This window comes from Lepisma saccharinum, chromosome 21 (assembly GCF_977018435.1).
Source record: "Lepisma saccharinum chromosome 21, izLepSacc3.1, whole genome shotgun sequence".
Lineage (NCBI taxonomy): Eukaryota > Metazoa > Arthropoda > Insecta > Zygentoma > Lepismatidae > Lepisma > Lepisma saccharinum.
In genome coordinates this window covers 65,397,527-65,417,915 of record NC_139249.1, presented here as the reverse complement: position 1 = coordinate 65,417,915, position 20,389 = coordinate 65,397,527, and the positions used below count along the sequence as shown (strand labels likewise).

General features: G+C 35.6%; 1 protein-coding gene across 3 annotated transcripts in view; it reads left to right on the top strand.

Annotated features, from left to right (window-relative positions):
• Positions 1-20,389, top strand: part of LOC146004369 (modular serine protease-like) — a 122,213-nt gene that overhangs the window by 67,115 nt on the left and 34,709 nt on the right. For all 3 annotated transcript variants that reach the window (XM_083143164.1, XM_083143166.1, XM_083143163.1), the window contains exons 6-7: positions 2,668-3,035; positions 10,600-10,827. In XM_083143164.1, coding sequence (XP_082999290.1) covers positions 2,668-3,035; positions 10,600-10,827 — 596 coding nt within the window. The remainder of the gene's footprint in view (positions 1-2,667; positions 3,036-10,599; positions 10,828-20,389) is intronic.

Sequence of the window (20,389 nt, the reverse complement as noted above, 5' to 3'; positions counted from 1 at the left end):
TTTTTGAGTAATAATTATACAGGATATCCAGAAAATCCTGCACCTGAGACTTTGATTGCACTTAACTTTTGTACAAAAAGTGTTAGAGACATGATATCTACTATATCTGTGTGGATATTTTTGAAACATTGAATAAGACATTGATGCTCTACATTAATGTTCAGTACACGGAAAAAGTTATTAAGGGATAAAAATGTTTCTGTATGAATTAAAAACCTACATGAATAAAATACAGTTTTGGTGTTGCTTCCAATAATTTTCAATGTGTATTAATGGTCTCTGTGAGTATTTTTTGAGCTGCCAAAAGAACGGCCTAGTTTCGAAAATCTCAAAGAGTCTAGTCTTGTTCTTGTATTAATCTTTATAAGCTCATCTTGGTGCCATCTCGATTTACAGTGATTCACTAGCGGTGCTGTGAATTGTAAAGTCTGTGAAAGATTTAAAAAAGCAGTACAATTAAATAGGTCAGTTACATGTAATGAATCATACACCAAGTGAAAGACAAACACTTGGAGATTCTTTTACAGTCCTCATAAGTGTTCAATAGGGCTGTATGCACCCTTTGTCATACAACACACATCTAGCATGCAGTCCATTTATGCCAACACTTGATCCAGCATGTCAGGAGTGCTGATTCAGTGCCACAGGTTATCAAGGTCCTATTGTAGGGATGGTACATAGATGTGACCCTTATCATAACACCATAAGAAGGAATCATTGCACACTCACAATTGTCTGCAAGTTAAAAAAAAAAAAACACCCAAAATTCTGTCTGCACCTGGTTTCTGGTTTCCACCATGATTGGACCTGTGTTACTGGCAACTCTCCATGTCAGCTATTTTCATAACTATGCTGAATGATTAAAAAAAATATTGAAGAGTGTATCTTTAACTTGGTGTGTGACTCATTACACATTTCTGAATCATTTAATTATACTGATTTTTTAGTCTCTCATGAACGTTTTAATTATGCTTGATATATCACTTCACCAAATTTCATCTTAGTTGCTCTGGTAGTGTCTCACATACAGCTAGTTGTTATGGACAGACAATTAGGCAAACACGATTATCACATAAGGGAACTTTCTACAGCAATTGCTGATAAATACTGTAAAACAAAGAAAATCAGAATTAAAAATAGATTTTTCTAAGGAACATGAAACAAGTTCTTGTATCATATATTTATGCTGACAGGAAAAAGTTCAAACTTATGACCATACACGAAAATTATGGGCAATAAAGGTTACGTTTTGCCCTATGCTTGATGCTTGTCCATAAAGTCTCATAGAAAATTACTGTAATCAGTACTATTGCAAGATAATTGAAAGCTACGTGGTTTAGTTTGAGAATCATTTTTCAAATAAATGTCAGATATTGTACATTTACCATTTATTAGAAAAATGAGGAGAAAGTCAGTCCAATTCATGATTTTTTATCTAAATTTCTAATGATCAATTCTGGAATAAGTCCTGTGATCCCTGGGGCCTTAAGACAACTAAATGTCTGTAACCAGTCACTTTCTTCTTTTATATCATAGGAAATTGTGATAAGTGATTTACTTTCATTCAATGAGACAAATTGCACACAACATTTTAGTAATTATTATTAATATTATAATTTGTCATGCAAAATTCTTTTGCAGATTTTCTTAGAACAATAAGTTTAGATTTTAGATTTAATATCCATATCCATTATAATTTTTTTTTGTACAATCTGAACAATGATATTGAGAATGTACAATTACGCTCAGTAAACAACTTCTTACATTAGGAGGTTCAAGTGGTCAAAATGACTGCCCTCAAATATTTAGGTCTGTTGGGCTTCTTCTTAATTAGATTTTAGTATTTTTTTGTTTCCTTGTTTTTTCATGTATTTTTAAAAAATTTAATGCAATGTATAAAGCTGGTATGAGGTTTCAAAAATTTATTACATTTTTTTAAAAATGTTCTGTTCTTTATTTTTGTAAGAATATAATAGAAAAAATAAATTCTATTTTACAAAAGTTTAATAGGTAATTGATTTTGTTCTTATTCTTTTTTATTATTGTAAGAATACATTATAATTATGAAACAAACATAATTTTATATAAGTTTGATGCAAAAGTTTTAGAGAGAACAAAATTATGACACTAAAAGTTATTTACAATTGTAGCATGTTTTCTACTTTCACTACTCCAGGTTTTTTTTCTTCACTCCACATCCTCTTCATCACCATCAAGATTTCCATTTACACATTTCATGCATTGAGAACTATGTGTTCATGGTAGATTTTAGAGTGATCAGTGGATTCTCAATACTTTCAAGAAGCCTATGAATTTGATTTTCTTCTTCCGGGTTCATAATGAAAAAGGAAAATCCAATAAGGATCTATTGTTTAATCTATAATGTGAGAAAGCGCACGCAGTCAAAATCAAAAACACCACAGAAGAAACTGAAATGTGCCTTTTAAATGGTAAAAGGCCACTGTGAAAATTGTTATCTGGGCAGTGCATCTCCCACATGTCCAGTATGGATAAAGTGGAGGGGAAGAAGCCAAACCAACTTGCATGTGCATTCTGCCGGGCTAATAGAGATTTTCATTTTTTAAATTTTTCTTTACCTCACATGAAAATGCAGTTCTTTGGAATTGAATTGAGAAAATAATTCAGAATCTCACCCTTCTTTTGCAGCTGCCCTTCATATCTCTTCCGCTGTGCCTACGGTGCATGCATTGAGCTAGAAGAAATGTGTAATGACAATTTGGGCTGTGCTGATGAGTCGGACGAAGAGCCCGTTCTTTGCAACAGGACCATTCCAGTGCAACCAGTTGGAGAAGGGGAGTGTCGTCTACCAAGAGCTCCTGCTAATGGCCGTATTTCTATAATTGGATGTGAAAATACTCCATTTGAGGAAATCTGCCAGGCTGGTTCTGGATTTCCTGTAGGCCAATATATAAGCGTAAGATTTGAATGTAATAGAGGATATACATTACGAGGTGAGGCTTCCAGCACGTGTATCGATGGAAAATGGGAGCCACAAGTGCCTGTGTGTCAACTAGGTATGTATGAGGCATATCACGAAAGTAGAGATACAACTTGCATATATAGGGAAAGTATGAATCTTGTCTGAGTCACACGTGCTGGAAATGGCTGCAGCGATAAAGAACAATGCAATGTGCTGGCTGTTATACAATTTCTCCAGGCAAAAGGTGAATGTGCAGCAGACATTCATTGTCAAATTGCGGTAGTTTATGGGAACATTGTGAATCGTAAAAATGTGACAAAGTAGTGTCGTGCCTTCACGGGAAGTAGAACATATATCCATGATGAACACAGGAGCGGGAGACTGACTGTGATCTCTGATGACCTTCTTAAAGGAATTGAAGGCACGCCACTTGGTCGCATTTTGACCATTCACAATGTTCCCACAAACTGCCGAAATTTTATGATGAATGTCCACTACTGTATCACAGCCTGCACTTCGCATTTGGCAGAATTCTTTATCACTGCAGCCATTTCCAGCATTTGTGACTCTCACAAGATTCAGCGCAGCACTGAGAATGAATGCTAATGGAAAGAGTAAGGATGAAGGTTACTGTCAGTGTTGACAACTTATGCCTTACATATTTTGTATCTTTACTTTCCTGACATGCCTTGAATATGTAAATCTTTAATTTACTTAGTTTGTGATTATTCTTGCATATAACTTGCTCACAAAATACTAACCTTAAGATTTAAGTGGATGGGGAGGTTTGCATTGATTTCATTTTATATATTGTCTACATTATAAACAATGACCATCATATACTATAAAATATATACTCTGATTCATTTCAGCTGCATAAATATACATTTTCCTGTAGCACCAACTTTTGAAGTCTTCCAGTCTTTCCCTTTCATCTTTAGTCACTGTCCATGATTTACATCATTATCCCTTTCCCACCTAAACACTTTTCTAATTAATAATATGTCATATAGTGAATTTTCAGTGTAATTTTTGTCTCTGAAATGAAACGAGTCGTGATTTTTTTTTTGTTAAATCTAGATTTCTAGAAATGCTGCTCACATAATTGTTATGGTTCATTTACTACTTTGCAATATTTTTATTACTTAGTAGATTAAAAGTTTTGGGATCATTATTTTAAATAAAAACACATCATTTACTAAAATATGTACTAATTGTGAATTTATACATATGTGTAATTATGAAAAACTAAATATGCTGACCAAGGCAGTAATTTATTTTATTAAAAACATAAACTAAACGTAACGTTTCAACCTTCTAGCAAGGTCTTCTCAGACTCTGTATCAAGTACAAAAGTAACAAGATACAAAAACAGGGCATTATATATACACAAACATTACTCCCTCCAGACTATTTAGAAAGTTGTTAGGAACTTTCTAGCAGGTGACTTTCACTTTCCAACTTTACTTTCACCTAAAAGGCTAAACACAATTACTTCCATATAGAATGTGGTTGGACTTTTAATCTCACGCTCTTTTCCCTTCATTTTTCTTCCTTCTCCTCTCCTCTTTCTCTCTTTTCCTTTCCACTCTTTCCAACATCTACTTCCATTCTTTGTTTAACTTCAATCCCCCATTCCAGTTCATTGTGTCTTCTTCACCTTTCTTCTCTATTTCCTTAGCTTCCTTCCATTTTCTCACTAGCATTCTCTTCTCCCTTCCTATCTGCTTAGCCTCATCCCACTCTATGTCATGTCCTGTTTCTCTCATGTGTTTAAATATTGCATTTCTTTCTCTCTTAAGTCGTACATCATCCCTATGTTGTTTCAACCTGTCTTTCAGCCTCTTTTTCGTTTCTCCTATGTACACACACTGACATTCTTTACATTTCACTTCGTAGATAATCCCTTCCTCTTCCTCTTCTCTGTTTTCCTTTTTCTTGTTTGCATTCCTCGCTATTCCTAAGATGCTTCTCCCTCCCTTCCTGTAAGTTTTAATTCCCGCTTTCTTAAGCACTTTGCATATCTTTTCTGTGGTCTTCCCCATACTCCTTATTCCAAACCTTCTCTCTTTTTCTTTCCCTTCCTCTTTTTCTTTCTCTTCCAATTCTTCCCTGCCCGTTTTCTTCCTTCTTCTGTTTATGTCCAGTCTATCTTGCTTCTCATAGCCATTCTTTTCCAGCTGTTTCCATAGGCTATTTATTTTGCCTTCTTTTTCACATTCTTTCATGCATATTTTCTTGATTCTGTCCTCCATATTCTTTATAAAATTTATTTTTGTCACCTCACTTACATCACTTCTTTTGTGGCAGAATACCCCTGCTGCACACTTCTTCTGATGCCAAGCGGTTTCAATTTCTTGTCCTCTCTTCCTTTTCATCAATATATCTAGAAAGCTTAACTTGTCTTCTTCTTCTATTTCAAGTTCCAATAAGGTTGAAACGTTACGTTTAGTTTATGTTTTTAATAAAATAAATTACTGCCTTGGTCAGCATATTTAGTTTTTCATAATCATGGAAACAAGGCTTAATGGTGTTATAATATGTGTAATTGTCCGTATGGTGTGTGTGTGCACTTACACATGTATGTGTACATGTGATCATCGGGGGAGGGGGCATCTACATATTAAGAATGTTAACGTTTGTTTTGTGTCGTCCATGTGTCCCTTCATCCATGTCATCATGTCACCACTTATCCCCATTGTTGAAATTAGCCAGAAATAGAAGAGAATTGATGTAAAGAAAATAAATAAATCAGAGATACCTACACATGATGGTGTTCAAATTGTGTTTCCAGTAATCTGTCACCTCCCCCCCTCCCTTCCTCAATCTTCTGGATGGGGATATGACTATAGATGTACATTTATATCATATCTGTAAATTATAATAAATAATACCACTTGATGGTTACACAGTAGAAATATTTCTTCTGAATTTCATTTTTATAAAATGTCTTGTATTTGGAAGAGATAACAAACATACTGCACATATTTTACATTACATTGACTTCTGCAGTCTTCAAGGTAAAAACATGATGCCGACAACATAGTATTAATATTACATTCATTAGTTCCTGGTATATCTTGGCACTAGTAGTGTTTTCCATTACCATTCTACTATTCTCTCTCTTCTTTCTTCTACAAGATTCTTTAGTAATGGAAGTGTCATAGAAAATCTGTCAAAATCTTCTTGAAGGAAGTACCTCCCCAATGGTATAGTCCTAATACTTATACCTTGTAATCAAGGGATTACATGTTTGATTCTTGGTTGAGACATATTGCACAATAATTGGGATCCCACTTCAAACTACAGATTTAGTCTCAATTAGCCTATCTTAGCATAATATAGGGAAAACAAACTTTGACCTTCTTCAAGGGAGGACATAAATTAGAAAAATTGATGATCCATGTCTTTGTTTAAAAAATAGTATTCTTTATTTTAGGATATGCTCTTTGCCTTCATTACAAACAACATTACAATTAGAATTAGAATTAGAATTTCTTTATTCATGGGCGAAGTTCAGCCTGTGGCTGCTCTACCACTTAACCCACAAAATCTACTACTAAAACAAACAAAATACAATTACTACTATAACATACGAATTCCATTACATTTTCACTTCTAAAAATTTCAGTAATTAACACACTAAAAAGATAAAAAACAATTTTTCTCATTCACACACATCAAAATGTTCGTCTTGGGTTCGAATCTGCTCATTTTTTTTTTGATTTCAACGTAAGCATGCTGAATCTAGTCATGTGTACTGAGGGTCTGCCCTTGCTCATGTAGAAGTACTTTTGTTACTGCCCTTTTAAAGCTGTTGTATGTCGCACACGAGGTAGCATCTGGTGGCAGCGCATTCCAACGATATGCAGAAGCAGCTTTGAAGGATGACAGGAATATGGATTTTGAGAATCTGTCCAGATTAAGTTTCTTACAGTGTCGAGTCGTGTAGTTGTGTATGTCGTGTCTAAATTGGAGTCTGTCGTATAAGTATGTGGGTGTTTTTGTTTGCAGAATTTTGAATATTGTGCAGGCCAGATGTAGTTTTCTCCGTCGTGTTATATTCAGCCAATTAACGTCATTTAAGTAAGGCAGTATGTGATCCCTTCGTTTCAAGCTAAATGCAAAACGTATACAAGAATTCTGTACTTTTTGTGCAATTTTAGCATTCTTTTTTGTTAAATTAACACCGTAAACAACGTCACAGTAATCGAAAATTGGAAGAACTAGAGCTTGCATAAGGCGCAATTTAACATCAGTCGAAAGTAAGTGCGATGATTTATAGAGTGATCTAAGTATACCATAAGCTTTTGAACTCTGAGACGTTACGTGGTTTTGCCAGTCAAGTTTCTCATTAAATATCACACCTAAGTTCTTAACAGTTGTGCAGTGTGGGACCCTCTCATCATTAATATTAATTGATAACCCATTTATTTGAATTTTATTTAAGGCAGCGCTAGAACCAATTAATGTAAAGCAGCATTTAGAGGGGTTGATTACAAGACCATTACGTTTACACCATTTATAAATAGCATCAAGGTCACGGTTCAGGAGACCAATTGCTGGTTTTGCATTTTTGGAGTCTACTGGCATCATCAACTGCGTGTCATCTGCATAACAATGAGGTACACTGTGTCGTACATTTAGGGGTAGGTCGGCGGTGAAGAGGGAATATAGAAAAGGGCCTAGAATACTTCCTTGCGCAACCCCTGAGGGTATTGTAAGGGGAGTCGATGTAGCTCCTGAGAGAAGCGTCACCGATTGCACTCGCCCAGTAAGGTAAGACTGGAACCATTTTATTGCTCCCGGCGAAAAACCATAGTAACTCATTTTCGAAAGGAGTAGCTGATGAGATACAAGATTAAACGCCTTGGACAAGTCAAGCAACACCAAGACTGCAGCCTTACTTTCGTTTAGTGTTTGTAAAATGTCGTCTGTTACTTTCATGAGCGCCGTTGCGGTGCTGTGGGAAGGTCGGAAACCAGACTGTACTGCAGGCAATATTTGATTTTTGGTAACAAAACTTTCTATCTGCTTGTACACTGCTTTCTTGATAACTTTTGATAAGACAGGTAATATACTAATTGGTCGTAAGCCGTTCATGTCGGTCACGTGTCGTTTCTTCGGTAAGGGCAGGATTCTAGCCTCCTTCCATGCAAGGGGAAAGGTGTTCTTATCTAACGAGAAATTTATCAAGTGAGTCAGAGGTGAAAGAATGTGTGGAAGAATTAGCTTTATCATTTTTAGGTTTACGCCATCTGTGCCACAGGAATTGGAACGGATTTTGGACACGAGTTGTGCAATTTCTACTTCTTTGACGGGTCGAAAGAAGAAGGTGTCGCCGTTTTCAGTAAATGTAGTTGTAAGGAAGCGTTCACACTCTTTGAGGATGAGATCGGTTTCTTGGTTAGAGGGACTGGCGCTGTCAATAAAGTGGGTGTTTAACAAATGCGGATCATTTAAAAAGTGTGGGACACTCGGCTCCACCTTTCCGTAAATACCACATATCTTTATCTCTTTCCACATTAATTTCGAATCATGGACGTTTCTATTGATGTGGAACGAGAGGTAGGCTTTCTTCTCCTGTCTTATAACCGACGTGGTGAAATTCCGCAGTTCTTTATTATAATCCCAATGTGACGGATTGTTCGTCAGTTTATATTTTCTGAGAGCATTATCTCTAAGTTTCATTAATAGTTTGGTATTGTCGGTTACCCACGGTACTTTTTTCTTGGCTATCCGTGCAGTACGTATAGGGGCATGCTTATCGAAAATAGTCTTAATACCATTATTAAGAAAGTTTACTTTTTTGTCAATACTCTCTTATTGCTTAATATTGTCCCAGTGAAAATGTTTAGCGTCCGTTTCAAAACTCTCCATATCGAACGATGAGTAGTTTCTGTACGAAATTATTTTGAAACGTTTGTCGGGTTTCTCAAGAAGGACCGTGATGTAAGTCAAACAATGGTCTGAATTGCTGATCGGCACCGTTACGTCAGCGGAGTGTACAATGGATGGATCATATAAATGATGACGTCCACTAATGTTTTAGAGGTTCTTGTGATTCTAGTGGGTTTACGAATGACTTGCGTCATGCCGAAAGTATCTACTATTGATTTGAGGAAAACTGTTTCTGGTTTATTAGGTGATAAATAATCGCTATTCATGTCACCGGCTACAATTAAATTATCCACAGTAGGAAACACGTGCGCAATGTAATCTTCAAGAGCTGACAACCTAGTATAGGGGATATTTGGAGGTCTATATGTGGCAATTATGCCAACTGATTTGTTATTTACTTTCAATGACGCACATAGTATTTCTATGTCCTCGCCGGGAGCAACATTTTCACAGTCGAGCATCTGGGCAGGAATATCCGCACGACAGTAAACAACGATGCCACCGACGCGTTTGTGGACTCGATCCTTTCGAAGTACCGTGTAGCCTTCGACGTGGAAACTGGAAGCGTCATCGTTGTCTTTCAGCCAACTTTCTGTGACGATTACTACATCATATTCGCTTTCGAGAACAATGTGTCTGAACTCGTCTATTTTCCCCGAGATGGACCTCATGTTTACTGACGCGATTGTGAGGCACTGGAGGGGAGGGGTCCGGTTCAGGAGTTTCGGGGACGACGGGCAGCCTGTGAAACCGTTACCTCTTTTCCTAGGGGTCCGAGGGTATGGGCGAGTTCCAGATGCGCCGTGCGCGGGCAGGTTTACCAACTGCTTAGTTTGAGACATTGTTTAATAGTGAGTGAAGGAACAGAGCAGATACGTATATTAATGATATGAAACAGCGTACTTACGTTGAGAGAAATCCTTGTGGGTGTCCAACTGAGCAGCTCGAGCATAATTACATATAATGAAAGATGAACACTACACACAACACACACACACACACGCACATACACGAATACAAAAAGTTAATTTTCATTGGCTGTTTCTTTAACATGGTTAAAAAGGTGAGAAAAAGTTTCACATAGAACGCTAAAAACACACTCATAGTTTCGTCTTCGGCGACGCTCACATTACGATCGCTTGCATGTGAGGGATTTCAATTCACGCTCAGTTTCTATAAAATGTTTCCCTTCCGGCGTAACTACCACAATCTTCCCATCGATCGTGTAGCACTTGTTGTTGCCGAACGTTGCCTTGGCATATTGGAGAAGCCTTTGCCTCTTTGGAGTCAGCGACTCCGTTAGTAGGTATTGGCTCCCCTTGAAGTTCTTCTTCGCTCGCCACAAAGCATCGCGATGTTTTTACGAGATGAATTTTATAATCAAAGGTCGATGACATTGTCTGACGACGTCGGCCGCCGACCTTCTCTTCCTCGGTGCTCCCAGACGATGGCATCTGCTCACAAAGTCAGAAGAAACTTCAATTCCAAGTTTTGTGGAGAATATCTGTAGAGCAACTTCCGTGGGCAGCTCCTCCAGCGTTTCCGGTACTCCATGCAGCAGCAAGCACTCCCTCCGGCTGTATTGTTGCAGCTTATCTAATTCCTCTTCCTGAATCATTATTACTTTGATATATCACAATGTGTTGCATATTTTACTCCTTCGCTTGAATGTGTTTTGATATTGAGGTTCTCTAGTTACTGTAATAATTATACTGTGCAATTGCAACAATAATTTTATATGAAATACTTTATTTTAGTCTCGGAATCTGATGGAGATGCCTGCCCACCTTTACGGTCCAAGACGTTGGACATTCAATGCAAAGATAAAGATGGAAACACTGTATCATGCAACAATAGAGTTCCTGTTGGTTCCACTGCTTCTTTCCAGTGTAGAGAGGGCTACACTCAGCCAATCTTTCCATATGATCAAATTGAATGTAGATCTCCAGGCACATGGAGCAGTTCCCTTCTTTCTTGTCTACCAGGTGAGATAACTTCATTTTCATTCGTTCAGTTTTTCAGATCATATTGTTGAATGGATTCCAAGGACAACTGTGCTTTCTCTCATGGTTTGATTCCTGGTGGAGGGACATAGTAGTAAGTGGCGTCTAGAAGGGGGCCATGCCCTATCCATGGAAAATGGATGTTACCATAAACTTGTATATTACACACATATATTTCATTTCATTCACTGTAATTTATGTTATTTATTGGAAGGGTGTTGCAGGAACATGACAGCTTCAATTTGAATAAGTGTTTTTGAGGGGGAAATATGTCTCGTTTGCCCCTCCTGAAAAAAATTACCATGCTTGCCCCTACCTGGAAAAAAACTTGCGGACGTCGTTGATAGTAATTCAAACCCCACTTTAATTCCAACCCCACTTTAAACTGTAGGACTAGAAAATAGGTAAACTTAGAACAGGCTACAAGAACAACTAAGAGAAAAATATGAGACAAATAATCCTCTCCTCAAGAGAAAGACAAAGTAACCAGCATAGGTCCATTATTTTTTCTTGAATTTTGTCGAACTTTTCCGCAGAAGTCGTAAAAGTTGGTTTCACTGAGCAACAACAAGTGCTAACTTTTATTTAACACTTTATTACATTGTCCAGCACGATCTATCAAGCCACAAGGTACATGACATTGACAGACATTTTTCAAGAGCATTGGACACATACTATACACTACAGATAAAGTACAAATTGATAAGTCAATTTGTCCATATTTAGGAACCTGTGATATTTGTACAGTGGGATCCACGAGTATTACCATGCAAATTGTCCATTACCATGTTCTTGCACTTTATTTTACCCAATAAGAGCTTCAAGAATTAAAAAGAAAACTCAAAACAAGCTGTTGACAATTTCTGCACCAGCATAGATAAAAATCCATTGCTTAAAAACACATAGGATGTAAGAGAAAAATTAATGAAAATAGTCATGGACAATTTGCACGGTAATAATCATGGATCCCACTATACAGCGTTCAACAAGTTTTTACTTTCACTACAAGATGGAAGTGTCAGGCATAGAATTTGCGGAGCAGTGGTTCCAACGAAACTGTTAATTTTTACACTTGGTGTGAGCTATTACAGAAGGACGTAGCTAAAAATTTTGCTTATTCACTTGCATCATACTATCTACTTATGATGCACTGAATGTACCTAATGGTGAAAACCTATCCTGTACTAATTTGTTCACAGATAGATCCTTTTCTGTCTGACCTATAATAGTGTCTTTCTTTATCAGTGATGTATTCTACCATGTTACCTTTTTTACCACCAGTAAACCAACTTTTTTGACATGCATACATTGCCGGAAAATTTGAAGTTGTCAGACTTCTTTTTTTGTTTCACTTGCATGCCTGCATTGGTATTTTATATCTATTATATCTAATTAATATGTAATAAATATATACAATAAATAAGGATTGTTGTTGTAACCTGGATCAAATTTTCAGAAAATGCCACTGTTCTGTATGCTACTATCTGTTGATGTGGTGATTGAACAATGTTCTTCATTCCTCCCCATTTATTTGGAAACCAAAGTTTTGTTCCAATGAGCTGCATCTAATGAAACCTATTTCTCAAACAATATTATTTACATTCCCTGTAACTAAAAATGTTGCACAGTGTTTTCGAGTTGCAAATCATGTACCATAGGTTACCTTGTGCCTGGACAACTGTAAATCTATTTTCAAGAATTACAAAACAAATTATTAATTAATTAATCAAAACAAAACAGAGAAAATAATCTTCACCCTAAATAAGGACATTGAATGTACCTCAGTAAAGCTTCTTGGTCTACATCTAGATTCAAAATTATCGTGGGATGTGCAAACAAACAAATTATGCTGCAAAGTGGCCAGAGTTATCTGCTTATTATATGACGATGTCTGGAGTAAAGACTATCGTTATTCTATAATGAAACATACACACTCTGTTTCCTCTGATTAAAGTATCAGGCATCTAGCACAGTAGGGGTGATTTTTCTCACCTATAGTACAAACCTGCAAGGCAGCAGTTGGTTTTGGATATTTGACGGAGATATCCAATCCGCTTCTTAGTGGCTCATATTGGCCACTAAGGTCGTAACTCTTCTGCTTCCATTGCCGTTGGGATTTTCTCTATGATCCTCTTCCGCCTCTGGAACCGTTGGTCTTCGCCCTCCGGGCCGGCTCTCTATATTTTAACCCCTAGAGAGAGGGTGGCCGAGTATTAAGCCCCCAGGCACTGGGCTCCCTGTTGGTCCACGGGTCCTTATTCTATATTCGGACCACCCCACCATATCTGGTGGGATCCCTCATCCGCCACCCGAGGGACGTGCCTGGTAGAGGTCAGGGTCCCCATAACAGTATAAAAGAATATACTTAGCATTTCTAGATTTGAAAGCAGCATTTGACTCAGTACCTAGAAAATATCTATGGGAGGCATTATAAAGTAAGGAAGTACCTAAGGAACTTATTAAAGCAATAAGAAGTGTATATAAGGATGTAAAAGGAATATTAAGAATAGAAGGAAACAAGTCTAAGGAATTTCAAATAGAAAAAGGAATTAAACAGGGAGATAGTCTCAGTCCTTTACTTTTCATTAATGTAATGGATGAAATAACTAAAATTTGCGAAAGAAGAACCCCAAGAGTACAAATAGGATATTGGAATATGAGAGTAGTACAACTGCAAGTACTGCTATATGCTGATGATATAGTCTTAATTGCTAGCAGTGAAGAGAATTTACAGAGGAGCGTAATAGAATGGGGAGAAGAACTTGCGAGAAAAGGGATGAAGATTAATATTAAGAAAAGTAAAGTTATGCAGGTGGAAAAGGAGAAAAAGATCATGAAATAGCAGTTAGATATGGAAACGAGAACTTGGAAGAAGTAGATGAATATGAATATTTAGGAACCATCATAACAAGTGATGGTAGGTGTGATGAAGAAATCCTAAATAGGAAGAGAAAAGCAAATACAGTATATTATCAGTTCAGTAAAACAATAATGGGAAAGAAAGAAGTGGCAGTAAAGACAAAAATGCAGCTATACAAATCAGTATTGGTCCCTACATTAACATATGGAATGGAAAGTTTACCACTTCAAGATAAACATCTGAGTAAAATTCAGGCTAGTGAAATGAAATACCTGAGAAGAGCTGTTAATAAGACTAGGAGAGATAAAGTGAGGAATGAAAGAATAAGAAGAGAAGTGGAACAGGAGTCGCTAGAGAAAATAATTGAAAAGAGACAGCTAAAGTGGTGGGGACATGTATTCAGAATGAATGAAGACAAAAAGGTAAAGCAAATTCTAGAAGTAAAGGTGCAAGGTAGGAGAGGTAAAGGAAGACCAAGGATAATGTTTGAAGACAGAATGGAAAAGATTGGAAGAGAAAGGAATAAGACAATAAATATGATGAAGAGAATGATGAGAAACAGACAGGAATGGAGGAGATGGATCGAGGCAACCAACCCTACGCTATGATGGCAGAAGGGGACTAGAGGAAGTAAGTAAGTAGTACAAACCAGTAGTAGAATCCAGGAAAGACATGAACACTAGTTAAAACTTTTAGCATGAACTGAAACATAAACCATCATTAAGTGAAGTAAAGCAGAACTACAAAGACATGGATAAAGATTTAGAACAATTATATATATTTAATTCAAAATAAACAAGAGCACACTAAATTTTTCTTTGCTATCATGAACAAGCTATTCAGTACTCTGATACAAGACACTTGAGGATCCTTACAAAGAAATAAGTCTTGTCCTCGACTTTACCTTCTTCATTACAGAATAGATAACAAGTTTGAAAAATCACTGTTTAAAACTAAGAACGATGAATTATAACGTGACTTATACAAGAAATTAACAATTACTCATTCTTATAAATTTACATAAATATTTGAAATTCAGAGATTATTACTTCTGAGAACCAATCATAAACTCTCTAGCTAGGATTTATCCCATTGCACGGCATAATCTTGTTAATATAAAATTCCTAATGCAACAAAGATTTAGGTTCAGCTTCTTTGACATCAAGCAGCTCGAAGGAACTAGACGAGGTTAAGATTTTTACCATAGAAGTGCCAAATGAGGCTCAATGATGTAATGATGTGCAGTACTTACGATCGTAGCCACTCAGCTGGACAGGTCAGGAGGTCTACTCCATACATACCAAGGGAAAATTTCAGTTACTTGGAGAATATCCGATCATGGTAGCATTCACCACTTGGAGTTCATTTGGAACTTCCTTTTTCAGAACACAGAAGCAAACATAAATTGCTGTACATATGCTATTCAGTCACGGACGAAACGGCCACATACTTTGACCGCCATCGTGCAGTATGACTCGAAACTTGTCACTTTTTTGCACACCATACACTCGTGAATGACAGGGAAATATCCTTCCTTTACGACTTGCACTGTTCACTTCCTCTGCAAACTCCTGCTCGCATGCGAATTACTTAAGAAATATAATATTCCTTTTTTCCATGAAAAACTTTTGCATGTTGTGCCTACTGCACTTCTCGTATCCAACCAACTTATTTTCCTTTCTTTATCACTGCAAATGAAAGAAATAAGCCATACACTATAACACAGTACATCATTTTTACCAAACACAACAATAGAGGCTTGCCTTCAGATTTCAGTACCAAGACTTGCTGCTTCTAAGAATAGAAAAGTAACACTCTCTTTGAGCACAAGCTGCCGATTGTTAAGAATGCAGCTGTTTACTCATAAACATTCAAGACTGATTGTTGCTCTCTTACCAGCAAATACAACACTGAAAGCTTAAATAAAGCTATTTTTAAATCGAAACAACTTGCACATACATTTGGTTAAGAATGCATCTTAAACAAAATTAAATGAAGTTATCAAGTGCATAGTTATAAAAGAATAAAGCAGACACCTCTCTGTATTATGAACATATCACAGTTTATTATATACTGTGATAATTCAATAAACTTTGATCCTGCGCAAGTGAAAATTTATTGGTGCAATCTTATTATGCTTTCTTTCATAGCTATTTAACATATGGGATTTTATTATGGGGTAATTTGTCAACTGCTGGCAGTGTATTCATTTGGCAGAAAAAAAGCAGTAAGAAATATAGCTGGAATATTCAACCAATCTGTTTCATGCAAACCTCTTTTCAAGCAATATAAAATAATGACTGTTCCATGTCTATACATATTTAGTTGCCTAATGTTTATCAAAGAAAATATTCATAAAGTCAACATGAGATACTCTGTACACAGACACAACACAAGATTCAGTTATTAGTTGGACACACCATCAACCAGGCTAAGCAAAGTACAACATAATTACAAACACATGGGAATAGAAATCTTCAACCAGCAGCCAGGGACAGCTCACTATGCACCTCTTGAAAAATTTAGAAGGGTGCTGCAAAACTGACAAAGAGAAAAGGTTTTCTACTCAATAGATGAATTTATTCTGCACTCAAAAGATTATTTAAATTTCTAGAACTCTTAATATATGTAATACTGTCCTCTCCATACTCACCCTATATATTTATTATTTATGTAAGCTTGTTTATGCTATTCTTCTATTATGCCTTATATTTGTACCGATGATGACATCTATTGCATTATTGTAATTATTGTATTAATATTGCAATATTAATGATGAATAATCATATTGATATTGATATACAGTGGGGATGACTATGGCTCATTGTCCTCTCTCTAGAGAGACAGATATGTGGGGGAGATATAATTTGTTCTGAATATTGCTTGAATTTTACATGATTTGATACTTTTAAAACTTTGCCTGGTTAGTTTTTTGGAGAATAAGATATGAAACTCTCAATAACGTTGTAATATATATATATATCCATTGTTTTAGGAATGTAGGTCAATGCAGCCAGATAATAATATTATAACAACAGTAACTGTCATAAAATAGTTTTGTCATCACCTTGTAATCAAGGGTTCTTGCGTTTGATATTCCAATGAAGACACATTGTGATTCAGATTCCACTTTAAACTGAAGGTCCATTCCTGATAGCCTAATTGAACTTGAAGTAGACTCGAAACAAGTTTTGATAACTGTCATAAAATTAGAGCTCTTGAGGTGATATTTTGTATATTTCCATATAGTGCTCTTTAATCTTACTGTTAGAAAACTGTGGAAAATGCATTTAGCCTGGTTGATCAAAGTAGTTTTCAACCAAATAAATGATTTTTCATACATTCATACTAGTGTCTTTTTAAACAATAACCATGTGTTTTATCAAAATAAATACCAATGTGAGTACAGATTTTAGTTTGATAATGTATCATTACATTGTCAACAACAAAAAAGTTTGGTAGTTAACTTTGCAAATTTTAGAAAAAATAATTCTGATAGCATTGTCTTGTTTTTAAATGGTTACACATTTTAAAATTAATTTATATTTATTTTTCATCCCATGTAAGCTTTAAAAATAAAATACATGATTGTCATAACTTTGAGGAGATTTCAAATTTGTAATATACATTTCATTTCCCTGTACAAGAAATTTTAGTTTTTCTTTACAAGAAAGGTGTGAAACATCAGATAAACATGGCACACACACACACAACACAACTCTCTTCCTCTGTTTCGAGAGAAAATATATAACACTAGTGTTTTGTGTAATTGCAGATGTGTGCTGCCAGGGATCTAACAAACCACAAGTTCCTTCAATACCACCTTTCACACCCACGTCAGAAGACAATTGTCATTTTTTATCTGAAAGTCCTGAAACACAAGTTCTGTCAACAGAACAGTTGCACCGTTTAGTACTGCTTGAGTTACTGAAATTAATTCGTGCAAGACCGAATGAAATATACAATGTAAGATGGAAAAACATGTTACCATGGACTGTTAAATAAACAAGTTCAAATTATTGTATAATTTGCTTAATTTGAGTGCAAGAACATGAAATTATTTACTCTCTAGACATAAAACATAATTTACATTTGTCACTTGAGATTAAATAGCATTTGTTTAACACAACAATATTTATGTTAATGAAAGTATCATATGTATCATATGATATAGAACATTTGCAAAAGAAATAGTATATGAGAAGCAATAAGCAATGATACTAATTGCAACAGTACATATGTCAGTTTTAATTTATTCCTGATGTGAAAAGTTTGGATAAGATATAATTTTATATATATATACAATAAACAGGGTTTTATTAATTTGTTGAAATGATAAATATTTGTATGTAGTTGACTTGGTTAGCACTCTGTGTTATTAAGTGTTTTACAATATTTTTTAGTTTTTATTAACAAAGATATTTTTCACCTCATTTTGAATTATGTAGCGGTCAAGGGAAGTGTTTTTTGTTTTCCTTGAAGTTTAATGCTTGATAATTTCACATTTGGTATGTAAGGCCTCCAATTCCAGTGGGATATTTGGGCTGATTCAGGGTTGTTAAAGGTCCAGGAATTTTAAATAAATTCAATTCTGGTCCAGGAGAGAAAATCAGCAAGCGTAAATGGGTTCTGGACCGTAATGAACCTTTTTATCTGTAAAGTATTTCAAATCGGTCCAGGAACCTTTTTTCCAGATCAATTTAAATATGGTCCAAGAACCCTTTTTCCGGATTAATTTAAATACAATCCAGGAACTTATTTTTCAATGAAACAAAATGCAGCTTGGATCAAATTTAAATTGTGTGTGAGAAAAATTTACGGAAATAAATAGAACTATTAGAATGTATGGATTTCTGGATCCTTAATAATCCCAGGGTTGTTAATTTCCAGAAATTGTAAATAAATTCAATTCTCATGCGGGAGAGAAAACAGGAAGTATAAATGAGTACTAGGCTATAAAGAACCTTTCTACGTATAAAGTGTTCCAATTCGATCCAGAAACCTTTTTTCAAAATGAATTTAAATATGATCCAGGAACCTTTTTTCTGGCTGAATTTAAGAACGGTCCAGGAACCTTTTTCCCAGATCAATTTAAATTCGGTCCAGGAACCTTTTTTCAATGAAACAAAACACAACTTGGACCAAATTTAAATTGTGCGAGAAAAAAGGTTCCAGTCCTGCAGCGGAACCCAATAGAACCTATCAGAATTTGTGTGTTCCTGGACCTTGAACAACTCTGAGCTGATTGCTACAGTAATATGAAGTCCTCTTATTTGCGGTGTGATTCAACAAGCTGATCATACATCACATGATAATAAAATGCAAGGAACACTTTAACCCTCAAAAGTTGAAAGAAAATTATGGAGTTATTTTTATATTTATCTAAAAATGAAATATATGTTTCATTTAAACATAGCAGCAAAGTAAATACTCACTCCACTTATAATGATGAATAAATCTGTGCAACGTAAGAGCAAAATCTCATTTTTAGGCTAGAAACTAGAGGTAGCTGTGACTAATTATAGCTGTTGGATGTTGCCTTATAATTTGAACTTTGGGCATATCAACATCATACAAACAAATTGTAAGTAGGATGAGAATTCATGTGATATAGATTTCTGACTTGTGTTCTGGATGATATCAAAAGTGACCACTTCTAGTTACTCTTCTGTGATATTGTTAACATTTCGAGTAAAATACTAACATTGGTTTATATGCATATGCATGCATGTGTGATATAAATGTCCAGTTCCTTCACTTGTGTGCATTTGTCATACAAAAGTGTTTCAAGTTATTAACTTTCGAATGTGTATCAAGTTGTTTAAACTTTATTGAAATAACGAACACTAGTTTTAAAATGAAGCTTTATATAACTAAAAATTCAAATTGTTGCTATTGAAGTAGCTAAAGAAAAATGTACTAATTTCTGATGTGATATTGTAATATACCAATTATTCAATAAATGAGAGATACCAGATCTTCCTTGTTGTATGTTCTGTAACATCTTACCATTTTGTTTTTTCCCTCTTGTGTTAACTCCTTATTCAGTGATACACGTTACTTATATATTCCTTTGTCATGCACAGTTTATAATTTATTGTTCAATGCCTTTACACAGCTGTAGTTTTGAGTAGCCATCTTATCGACATGTAAACTTTCATTCTTTAAACTGTTATGGGTTGTTTTGCTTATTCAAACAATTTGAATCTGTTTCTATGGTGTATAACTAATTATATTTCTTCAGAACTAATCAATAATTTTGCATAGTTCATAATGATTATAGAGCAAAATGCATAACCGTAACAGCTTCCCACCAGTAGGACTGAGTTACATGGAAACTTCTATCAATGCATTTGCATTGTCTACTTCACTGCAGGAGCATGCAAGAGGGCTCTGGTTCTCCAAAATTGAACAAGCTATAACATGTAGAGGCTATTGACTTCTTCAACAGGGAACGGCAATCTTTGGCAACACATTGTTCAATTTGCTTACAAGGTTGGTTTCCACTGATATAATTTGTTACTGTTGTCTGCTCTTACACTGAGATACAATGCCAGGGGTACCGGGTTTGAATCCTGGACTGAGTAATATTTGGAGTGTCCTTCATCATATCATCGCTCATCCTCACGATTAGCCAAAAGTGGCAGAAAAGCGAAGTAAAATAAACCAAGTCAATCAATGCTG